Raw genomic sequence first — 12,450 nt, 5'->3', positions numbered from 1 at the left:
AGGATGGCAAAGAAAAACATGGGAGCTATAGGCCAGTAAGTCTAATTTCTATGGCTATGGAAATTACTGGAGAAGATTCTGAGGGATTCTGGAAGGACTGGTTGATTCAGGGTAGTGAACACGGCTTTGTACATAGGCGAACATGTCTTATGAACTTGAGTTTTTTTGATGAGGACAGCGGTAGACGTAGTTTATATGGACTTTATTAAAGCCTTTAAGGTTCCACGTAGTAGCCTGCTTTGAAAGGTTAGATCACATGGATCTGTGGAGAGCTGGCTAATTGGATGCACAATTAGCTTGATGGTAGAAAGCAAAGGGTGATGGTAGAAGGTTGATTCTTGGACTAGAGGCCCTTGACTAATGGTGTGCCTTAGGGCTCAGTGCTGGGCCCATTGTTGTTCATCATTTGTATCAACAATTTGGAAAAGAATGTACTGCAAGGCACAGTTGGCATGTTTGCAGAAGACACTAAAATAGGTGCTATAGCAGACAATGAAGGAGACAACTTATCAATAAGAAGTTAAAATATAATACACTCCAGACATATCGAACAGAAAAAGCAATTATGAGAACTAAACAGAGATATTATGAACTAGGTGAAAGATCACATAAGGTCCTTGCATGGCAGTTAAAAACAGATCAGATTTCTAAAACAATAAATGCAATCCGAACAAAAGTGAATAAAGTTACTTATAAGCCTTTAGAAATTAATGAGGCTTTTAAGAACTTTTATTCTGAGTTGTATAAATCAGAATCAAAAAATGATGATGTTAAGATAGAAAGATTTTTAGCACAAATAACTCTTCCAAAATTAGATATGGAAGAACAGAAGGGATTAGGTATGCCTTTTACAGTGAAGGTGGTTGAAGAAGCTCTAGGATCACTTCAAAGTAATAAATCCCCAGGAGAAGATGGTTTTCCGCCTGAATTTTATAAAAAGTTTAAAGATTTATTAATTTCTCCCTTTATGGAGTTAATACATCAAGCGGAAAGAACGCATAGACTTCCAGAATCTTTTTCAACAGCTATTTTAATAGTATTGCCAAAAAAAGATAGAGACCTTTTAAAACCAGCATCATATAGACCTATTTCTTTATTAAATACTGATTATAAAATAATAGCAAAAATCTTATCTAATAGATTATCTAAATGCTTACCAAAATTAGTGCATATGGATCAAACAGGATTTATCAAAAATAGACAATCGGCAGATAATGTAACCCGGTTAATTAGTATAATCCATTTAGCGCAAAAGAGGGAGGAAATGAGTGTGGCAGTTGCTTTAGATGCAGAAAAAGCATTTGATAGATTGGAATGGGATTTTTTATTTAAGGTATTGGAAAAATATGGATTAGGAACATCATTTATAAAATGGATTAAAACCTTAAATATTAACCCCAAAGCTAAAGTAGTGACAAATGGTCAAATTTCGACACCATTTCAGTTAACAAGATCAACTAGGCAAGGTTGTCCATTATCACCTGCTTTGTTTGTGTTGGCAATAGAGCCATTAGCTGAATTAATTAGAATGGACCCAGATATTAAGGGTTTCAGAGTTAATCAGGAAGAATACAAGATTAATTTATTTGCTGATGATGTTTTACTTTATTTAACAGATCCATTACATTCATTATGTAAATTATCTTATAGATTAGAAGAATATGGGAAAATATCAGGTTATAAAGTAAATTGGGATAAAAGTGAAATTTTACCTCTTACTAATGGAGACTATAGTCAATGTCGATTAACAACTCAATTTAGATGGCCGGCAAATGGTATAAAATATTTAGGTATAAGAGTTGACAATGACATAAAAAACTTATACAAATTAAATTATTCACCACTTTTGAAAAAAATTCAGGAAGATCTTGATAAATGGATGGCATTACCAATAACATTAGTAGGTAGAGTAAATACTATAAAAATGAATATATTCCCTAGACTACAATATTTATTTCAATCATTACCAATACAATTACCCCAGAAGTTTTTTCAAGAGATAAACAAATATGTGAGGAAGTTTCTCTGGAAAGGTAAGATGTCAAGAATATCGTTGGAAAAATTGACATGGAAATTTGATCTAGGAGGGTTACAACTTCCAAATTTCAAGAATTATTATAAAGCAAATCAACTTAGATTTATTGCATCTTTTTTTGAGAAAGATAAACCGGCATGGATTAGAATAGAACTAGATAAAATAGGAGAAAACGTACCAGAAGATTTTATATATAAATGGGAATCTAAATGGATACGGGAAAAGAAAGAATCTCCTATATTAAAACATTTGATTGATTTATGGAATAAGATAAATGTTGATGATGAGACAAAAAAATCTTTATTAGCAAAGAGATCTTTAATTCAAAATAGACTTATTCCTTTTACAATGGACAATCAACTTTTATATAATTGGTTTCAAAAAGGGATTAAATACATAGGAGATTGTTTTGAAGGAGGTATATTAATGTCATTCGATCAATTAAAGAATAAATATAAAGTATCAAATAACACTTTATTTTGTTACTTTCAACTAAGGGCTTACATAAGAGAAAAACTAGGTCAAACAATGTTATTGCCGAAATCTAATGAAATAGAAATTTTAATTCAAAAAGGAAATATTAAAAAATTTATATCTTGTATGTATAATTTGATTCAAAAACAGGCAATTAAACAAGGAGTCCATAAGTCAAGACAAAAATGGGAAAGTGATTTGAATATTAAAATTGAAGAAACAAATTGGTCAAGACTATGTCTTGATAGTATGACAAATACAATAAATGTTCGGTTAAGATTAGTGCAATATAACTTTTTACATCAATTATATATTACACCACAAAAAATAAATAAATTAAATCCAAGTTTATCTGATCAGTGTTTCCGATGTAACCAAGAAACTGGTACATTTTTACATTCTACATGGTCTTGTTCTAAAATTCAACCTTTTGGGACAAATTTAAGACTTTTATTGGAACAAATTACGGGAATACAACTTCCTCATAATCCAATATTACTTTTACTAGGTGATATTGAAGGGATAAAACCGAAACTCAAACTAAATAAATATCAGAAAGAATTCATAAAAATTGCACTGGCTGTAGCCAAAAAGGCTATTGCAATTACTTGGAAATCAGATACATATTTAAGTATAGATTGTTGGAAAAAAGAAATCTATGGCTGTATTCCATTAGAAAAAATTACTTATAATTTAAGAGATAAATATGAAACATTTTTGAAAATTTGGTGCCCTTATTTACAAAAGACAGGATTAAATATATAGGTGCTCTGAAGATGAAATAATTGGTTACTTGGGGAAAGAAATAAATATATATACTAAAGTTATTAAGAACTCCATGGAGCATGTGGAGACCTTCCAACAACCAGGCACTCTTTCTTTCTTTTTTCTTCTTTCTTAATTTTTCTTTTTTTATATAGGGAAATTAGGGGGGAGGGATATATACTTTTTTCCCCACACTTGTAATCACTTAAAAATGCAATTAAATAAAATAAAAAAAAAAAACAATTTGGATAAGAATGTGCAAGGCACAGTTGGCATGTTTGCAGAAGACACTAAAATAGGTGCTATAGCAGACAATGAAGGAGGGCAAAATGCAGGGGGATCTTGATCAGCTGAGTAAGTGGAGTTTAATTCAGATAACCGTATCATAGCCATTAGTGTAACACTGTTACAGTGTCAGTGACCTGCAGCTGTCTGAAGGAGTTTGTAGATTCTCCTTATGAGTGTGTGGGTTTTCTCTGGCTGCTCATCTTTCCTCCCACATTCCAAAGACGCACGGGTTAGTAGTTTAGTCACGTGGGTGAAGTTGTGCAGCACAAGCTCATTGAGCTGGAAGGGCCTGTTATCATGCTATATCTCTAAACAAAAAAGTATAAAAAGTAAATGCAAGGTTGTTGGATTTTGGGAAGTCAAATCTGGGTAGGACTTTCACATTGAATGGCAGGGCCCTAGCAGCTGTTATAAAACAGAGGGATCTTGGAGTACAGTACATGGTTCCCTGAAAGGTCAGGTGGTGAGGAAGGCTTTTGACACATGACCTTCATTGAGATGACAAAGAGCATATTGAGTATAAAATTTGGGAGGACATGGTGTGGTTGTAGAGGATGCTGGTGAGAGTGCACTTGGAGCATTGTGGTCAGTTTTGGTCGCTCTTCTAGGAAGCATTTCTAAACTGGAAAGAGTGAAGAGAATATTTACAAGGATGCTATCAGGACTTGAAATACCAAACTGTCGGGAGAGGTTGGACAGGCTTGGACTTTAGGAGACTGGAGGTGATCTTATAGAGGTGTTTAAAATCATGAGGGGGCATAGAGAGGGTGAATGCACTCAATTTTATTCACCCAAAATTGAGGTATCAAGAACTAGAGGACATAGAATTAAGGCGAGGGGAAAAATTTAAGAGGAACTTGAGGAGGAACTTTATTTTTCCACAAAAAGAGTGGTATTTATGTGGAATCAGTTGCTGGAGGAAGTGGGACAACAACTTTTAAAAGACAGTTGGACAAGTACATGGATTGGAAAGATTTGTAAGATTATGGGCTAAATGCTGGCAAATGGGACATCCTGGTCAGCAGGAACCAGTTGTTTCCATGTTATATGATTCTTGGTATGAAATTGAGATGGCAAAGAGGATAAATAGTAAGATCCTGCAATGTATTATGCTTAGTACTGTTGTACAGAATCACTGATTCATTAACTCTGTCATGTCCAAACACCATAGGTACGTATCCCCCTTGATACGTTGTGAAAATACAACTGCTTGGCCTGTGTTCTGTCCTGCTGGGAACCAGGCAGACTCCTGTCTGCTGCTGCTATGCCAGGACACTTGTGGAGCGTCACCTTACACTTGCATCCCCCAAAACAATGAATATCCCATGACTAAGTACCAAGGAGCAGACTGTGAGATTGGTATTAAATGGAACAGGGTGAGCAGAGTGGTTGCTCGGTACTGAGATGAGAGAATCAGGACTGCATTCTGTAGGGTATGGTGATGGTGAGTGTGGATTAATGTTGAGGATGGGCAGAACCGTCAGTATGTGTTGACAGACATTTGAATGTGATGGAAGCTGCTATATCCCCTCTGTGTTTGGCACACAATCTCATTGGCTAACAACTACTGAGCTTATCACCATAGAGAAACCTCTGTGAGGAAGAGGTGTGCAGCCAAAGAAAGGTATATCTGTTCCATATTTAGCCTTTGTAAGCAGCCTCTCCACGTTAATCTATAGGGCATTTCACTGGGGCATTTGAAGGTGGCTTTCAGCACCCTAGTCCTCATAGTAACACTTCTCCATATGTATAATGTTATAATGACCCTTTTAGCACAAGTTCCTTAAGCAGCCCCATTCCTGAGAATACATCCTGTGCAAAGTTATCACCTGTGTATTTACTGTGCCAGTGAAATCAGTAACTAGGTAATGTAAGTTTAAATAAATTGGTGGGGTGGGGGGGAATTGAGGGAAAACAAGCAGTGGGAGTGTCCAAACTTGCATCCCAAGGCGAAATCTTCCCCACACTAGATGATTTATTGGAGAACTGTGACCTCTTTCACCACAGGCCAAGAAATGACATTCTCACAAGCATGGGCAAATTGGCGGCATGGTCACATTCTTTGTCATAAGTGTTCTCAGGTTTTGCACCCTGCACCTTACAGGTTACTATCATTTAATAGCAATTTTTAATTCAGGATCTCAGATTCTTAACTGTTGCTGTAGCCTTTGCCTCTTTTGAGCAGTGGTACTGAAAATCTTATAACCTCGCTTTTTTTTTTGCCTTCAGTTGCAGAATGGCTGCGGTTGCTGCCGTTTCTTGGAGTTCTAGCACTGCTTGGATACCTTGCTATTCGCCCTTTCATTCCTCGAAAGAAGCAGCAGAAGGACAGCTTGATCAATCTAAAGATCCAGAAGGAGAACCCCAAAGTGGTGAATGAAATCAACATTGAGGACCTGCAATTTACGAAAGCAGCGTACTGCAGATGTTGGCGATCAAAGACGGTAATGATATGCAACTGTTTTGTTGTAGGGCATTCCAGCTGAGGTGCATGTACAGTGAACTGATGGTCATTATGTTGTTGTTGTTGTTCGTCCTTCGGAGTCGAAGACGACCACGACTTCTGTCAGGTGGAGGGTTTGTGACTGTGGGTCCAGAGGTGACTGGTGAGGCCAATCCGGGCCCTGAAAGCTCGCCCACATGTGGGACACATGAGGGTAGGTGCTGCAGTGGAAGTGGAGGTAGCTCGAGCCTTGCGCGCAGCGCGTTTCCTCTGAGCCTCTGCGGTGCGTCTGATTTCTGCTGCATACGCTCCTTTACTGGTCCTGCTCCACCAGGTTGGGCGGTCCAGAGCAAGCGATTCCCAGCTACTGGGATTGATGTTGAGGTCTTTGAGGCAGTCTTTGAAACATTTCTTCTGCCCTCCAACTGAGCGCTTGTCCTGGCTCAGCTCTCCATACAACAGCTGTTTTGGTAGTCGACTGTCAGACATCCTGACGACATGGCCAGCCCATCTGTCTTGGGCTTTCTGTAGGAGGGTGTAGACGCTGTGGGTGCTAGCCCGCTCCAGGACCTCCGTGTCTGGGACTTTGTCCTGCCATTCTACGTGGAGAAGTCTGCGGAGGCAGCTCAAGTGGAAGTGGTTGAGCAGTTTAGCGTGTCTGCTGTAGACAGTCCAGGTCTCGCTGGCATAGAGGAGGGTGGTGAGAACCACTGCTCGGTAGACCTTCAGCTTGGTGGTAAGGCTGAGTCCTCTCTGCTCCCATACATTCTCACGGAGTCTCCCAAAGGTGGCACTGGCTTTGGCAATTCTGTTGCTGATCTCTGCATCTATGTTCACCACTCGTGATAGAGTACTGCCCAGGTAAGTAAAGCTGTCGACTGCCAGTAGCTTCTGCCCCTTTACTGTGATGTGTGGTTCCGGGTGCGGGCTGGTACATAACTTCGGTCTTTTTGGTGCTGATTGTAGGTCCGAAGTTGTCACAGGCCTGTGAGAGGCAGTCCATTTCTTGCTGCATCTTCTGCTCTGTGCTGGAATTGAGGGCACAATCATCAGCGAATAAGAGGTCTCTGACGATGGTCTCCTTTACCTTTGTAACAGCCTGTAGATGGCGGAGGTTGAATAGCCTACCACCAGTCCTGTATCTAATGTGTATACTATCCTGACAATTGCGGAAGGCATCATTCAGCATAGCAGAGAAGACCATGCTAAAGAGTGTAGGGGCGAGAACGCATCCTTGCTTCATACCGTTCGTCACTGGGAAGGCTTCTGACTCATCACCATCATCCAAAACTTTCACCATCATGCCATCGTGGAACTGCCGAACAATTGTGATGAATCTGCTAGGGTAGCCAAACTTCTCCATTATCTTCCATAAGCCATCTCTGCTGACCGCATCAAATGCCTTGGTCAGATCGACGAAGGTCATAAAGAGGTTGCTATGCTGCTCATTTTCCCTGGAGTTGGCGTGCAGCAAATATCATGTCGACAGTTCCACGCTCTGCACGGAAGCCACACTGGCTTTCTGGGAGGAGACCTTGCTCAAGGTGTTGGAGAAGGCGATTAAGCAGGACGCGAGCCAAGATCTTCCCAGCTATGGACAGGAGGGAGATGCCTCGGTGATTGTCACAAGACTGGCGGTTGCCTTTCCTCTTGTAGATGTGGACCATACTGGCATCTTTCAACTGTTGCGGGACCTTTCCTTCGTTCCACATAGACTGGAAGAGCTCAGTCAGCTTCTACATCATGAATGGGCCTCCTGCTTTGTAGACTTCAGCAGGGATTGCATCTGATCCTGGTGCTTTGCCACAAGAAAGTGGCCTGATGGCTTTTCTGACTACTTCTTCTGTGGGGAGGTTGTCAAGGTCCAGGTTGATCTCCACCTGAGGTAGGCAAGCAATGGCCTCATCATTGATTTCGGCAGGGCGGTTGAGGACCTGGTTGAAGTGTTCAGCCCATCTCTCCAAAATCTGCTTTTTCTCTGTCAGCAGCCGAGTCCCATCTGCACTGAGGAGGGGGGAGGAGCTAGAGGACTGAGGTCCATACATAGCCTTCAAAGTGTCGTAGAAGTGCTTGGTGTCGTGACTGTCTGCATAGCCCTGGATCTCATTGGCCTTATTGCTGAACCAGACATCCTGAATCTCACGGAGTTTCTTCTGCACTTTCCGTCTTGCACTGGTGAAGGCATCTACTTTTGCTTGTGATGTGGGATCGTTCAGGTGCGTCCTGAACGGTTGGTGTTTCTCTGACAACAGTGCCTGTATCTCCTCGTCGTTCTCATTGAACCAGTCTTGATATCTACAGATTGCTGGTCTGAGGTGTTCGAGAGCGGTAGAGTAGACAGCATCTCTGAAAGCCGTCCACTGCTCTTCAATGCTGGTGTGGTCATCCTGGGGTGTGTCAAGCAGCCTGCTATCTAGGTCTTCACGAAATTCTTCTGCAACTACGCTGCTCTTCAGCTTGGAGACATTGAGCCTCTTTGCAGTCTTCTGACCTTGGGGTCTTCTCACAGGCAGGATGCGAAGTTTAAACTTGGACACTATGAGTCGACGATCTGTCCAGCAGTCGGCACCACACATGGCCTTTGTCACTCTCACGTCTTGCCAGTCCCTCTTTCTGGTGATGACATAGTCCATCAGATGCCAGTGTCTAGAGCGTGGATGCATCCAAGATGTCTTGTTACGGGTAGGGAGGCAGAATAGGGTGTTGGTGATGACAGGGTCATGCGTAGCGTATGTCTTGAGGAGCAGCAGGCCATTGCTGTTACACTTGCCAATACCATGTCTTCCAAGAATCCCTTCCCAGGTCTGGTAATCTGTCCCCACTCTGGCGTTAAAGTCCCCGAGGACAATAAGAACTTGACGCCCTCATAGCTGCAGTCCCACAGTCAGAGAAGCTTATTGTCTTCTCTGACTGTGAGACTGCTGCTATGAGGGCGTCAAGTTCTTCATAGAACTTATCTTTGATGTTATCTGTGTTGGTCATCGTTGGGGCATATGCGCTGATCAGCGTTGCACTCCTCTTATTGCCAAGTGGGAGCCGAAGCGTCATCAGGCGATCGTTGATGCCCTCTGGAAGCTTGGCAAGTTTATGAGCGAGGTGGGATCGGATGGCAAATCCAACGCCAGCCTCTCGTCATTCAGTGCTGCTGCGACCGCTCCAGAAGAAGGTGTACCCACCACCACGTTCTGTAAGCTGGCCCTTGTCTGCTTGGTGTGTTTCGCTGAGTGCTGCAATGTCCATTATACACCAGATGAGAAGGCCTCTGTTTATCCATTTGAGCTTGGAGATGTTTCCTTGCACTCAAGAGCATAGACAAGAGAATACTCAAAACGGAATCCCTACTTGTGATTGGAATAAGGATACGTGATCATATTAACAACCTCAGTAACCATGGCATACTTTGGTTACAGTATAGAAGGTGATGATAGCAACAGATAAGGTACAGTTTACTTTGTGAGCTTAGCCAGCTGCCCTTCTCACATAATTGAGTAAAATTTTCATCTTCAGTCTTTGCAGCTCTTTGTGCATCAATTCTTTGTCAGTTGGATTTGATAAAACAGGTTTCAAACATCCAGCAGTGATTAGAAATTGTTCTAGTTTATAGTTTGAGGAACAGTGTTATGCCTTAATACAGTTCTTCAGAGGCAGCTGCTCCCATTTTTATTTATAAGCAAATGTGGACAAAATTGGTGTCTTTTAGGTTGAGGTGCTTCTGCCTTTCAAAAGACCTGAACTCTTGAATGCTTGGCTAGGTGAATGTAAACTAATCCATTATTTGGCAGAAAATTCTTTCCATTCTCTGGCTCAATTATCAAAAGAGAGAAATGTGCATTTTACTATTTGTGGAGCCTTCCTGAGTGTGCTTTGCATCTGGGAAAAAACAGCCTTTGATGTTGACAAGTAATTTCATTAGCTCAGATCTTTGGGATGCTCTGGGAAAACTTTTCTGTATAAAAGCAATTCCTTCATTGGCATTTCAGCATAATTTAGGGTAATGTCAATGCATTTAAAGTTCAAACTGTTGTGTTGACATGTGTTTCCTAACAGGTGGTGTTCAGTAGTGCTTGTCCTCAAATTGAGCCAGGTCTTTGTCAGTGTACATGTAGCTGGAGTGGCTGAGCTGAAGCTTCTGATTTCTGGCAATGAGGAAATGTTTAAATCAATTTACATATGTCATAAGTATTTCAATAATATGATGCCTGTTTTAAATTATCCTGACCACAATGACAGTTCATTGCAAAGAATTTGGATTCCAGAAAGTTGTTCATTTTCCCTCCCTCTCCCCTCTTCTATTCCCCACTCTAACCTCTCGCCTCTTCTCAACTGCCTATCACCTTCTCCTGGGTCCCGCCTTCCCTTTCTTCTATGGTCCACTCTCCCCTCCCAACAGATTCCTTCCTCTCCAGCCCTTCATCTTTCCCACCCAAATGGCTTCACCTCTCACCTTCTGGCTAGCCTCCTTCCCCTCCCCCACCTTTTTATTCTGGCATCTTCCCCCACCCCTTCCTTTCCAGTCCTGAAAAAAGGTCTCAGCCCAAAACATCGACTGTTCATTTCCATAGATGTCACCTGACCTGCCGAGTCTCTCCAGCATTTTGTGTGTGTTGCTGTTAATTTTTGCGGGTCAGAACTTTTTTTGCCTGTATTTAATGGTATTAGTTGATTATAAAGTTAGCAGCCTCTTGATGAAAGGACAATAACTCGAACTGGAATGTTTCCATTCCACAGCATACTCTACTATGACATTGGATACTAGAACAAATTGTGAATGTGTATTGAATCAGGGAATGAACTTGAGTGGTCTTATTTTCTTTTTTTTAGTTCCCTGTTTGTGATGGTTCTCACAACAAGCACAATGAATTGACGGGCGATAACGTGGGTCCATTGATAATTAAGAAGAAAGAAGTATAACATTTTTATTTTCTTTATGGGTGCTGTAATGTGTTCATTATATGTAAAAAATTTCTAAACCGCGGTCCTGAATATTAACAGTCCAATAAATATCTTTGCAGAACTATTTGCACAAGATGTAAAGCTTTGTCACTAATCTATCTGTTGTATTTTGTCGGTGTACAGTGATAGTGCATTCTTTTGTTTTTCATTAAAATAATCAATGATTAAAGTTAATAAGTATTATTTAAGACCTTTTGAATTTGTGCTACATTTATGTTGACTAATTGAAATGCAAGGAATTGCAGGTGACTCCCATGTAATGGCAGTTGTGGGAAAGGAAATTTTCCCTTTTGGAATTCACAAATTAATGCCAATAGATCTGGGATACAATAAAAATGAACTCTTATGGAATTTGTTGCTGGGTTGGTAGTTTTTTTTTAAAAAAAATCAATTTTCACTTCTTGACATGTGCAGATTACATGGCTTCATATTACAGAAAATCACAATTATGAATACACACCACCCTGCACTATAGATCAGTGGTCTGAATTACCTCTCAGTTATGATGGATTTTGGGTTTAATTTCTTTGGCTTTAATCTAGGAATTTACAAGCAGCAAATCTGTACAGCACAATCTTTTGCTGCAGATATAGAACAGAAGGCAATGGTCAAAGATTGTTCTTTGAATTGGATTCTTGTGAATAATGATGTGCCACATGGATTGAGCTCACTGTTATCTATTTGGTCATTTATATGAACAATTTGAGAATATATAATGGTTAGTAAGCTTGCAGATGTCAGTAAAATAGATGGTATCATGGATAGGTTATCAAAAATTACTGGGGGGGAGGAGAGATATTGATCAGCTGGCTAAGTGGATTAAGGAATGATAAAAGCATTCAATCCAGAGAAATACAAAATGATGCATTTTGTGAAGTCAGATCAAGATAGGATGTATATAGTGAACGGTAGGTACATTTGATGCAGCTGAGAAACAGTAAAAAGGAAGGGAATATGTGATCATCTACAGGCATGAGGAATCAATGAGAGAACAGGCTATTTCAGATCTAGTATTGTGTAATGAGAAAAGGTTAACTAATAATCTGACAATATTATAGCAGGGCCCATTGCTAAATCAAACTTTACTGCTAGGTGGCAGTGTAGGCGTGTGGAAGATGCAAGAACATCTCTGGGATATGGATGCACAAGCAGATGGAACCTAATGCAGAAAAAAGACATCTACTCTGAGGAGAGATTTGAAAAGTAGTGGTGTTAAATGATGAGAGATTGAAAGGCAGCAAATTCAGTGGGGCCTTGTACACAAATCAAAATTAGCATGCAGTTGGAGCTTGCAATTATCAAGCCACATGGTTTGTTGGCCTTCACTGCAGAATCAGGTGAGTCTTATTATTTATAGATCACTAAAGTGTGTGAGTACGATGAAAGTTCACCAGATTGACTCCTGAATGTGGTATTTAACTATAGAGGTGAAGTAGACTTGACCTTAAATCTTGTTAAATTTCAGAGGAATTAGACACTTGTTTTCAAATAC

The 12,450-nt window shown here is 40.4% G+C and overlaps 1 protein-coding gene across 1 annotated transcript in view; it reads left to right on the top strand.

The window, feature by feature from the left end:
* cisd2 (CDGSH iron sulfur domain 2) overlaps positions 1-11,309 on the top strand; it is a 39,766-nt gene extending 28,457 nt beyond the window's left edge. The window contains exons 2-3 of the mRNA XM_073042319.1: positions 5,792-6,006; positions 10,827-11,309. Coding sequence (XP_072898420.1) covers positions 5,792-6,006; positions 10,827-10,916 — 305 coding nt within the window. The 3' untranslated portion in view covers positions 10,917-11,309. The remainder of the gene's footprint in view (positions 1-5,791; positions 6,007-10,826) is intronic.
* The last annotated feature ends 1,141 nt before the right edge of the window (positions 11,310-12,450 follow it).

Source organism: Hemitrygon akajei, chromosome 4 (genome assembly GCF_048418815.1).
Source record: "Hemitrygon akajei chromosome 4, sHemAka1.3, whole genome shotgun sequence".
Lineage (NCBI taxonomy): Eukaryota > Metazoa > Chordata > Chondrichthyes > Myliobatiformes > Dasyatidae > Hemitrygon > Hemitrygon akajei.
Note: the sequence above shows the minus strand (reverse complement) of the source record. Positions and strands in the feature narration are given on the sequence as shown.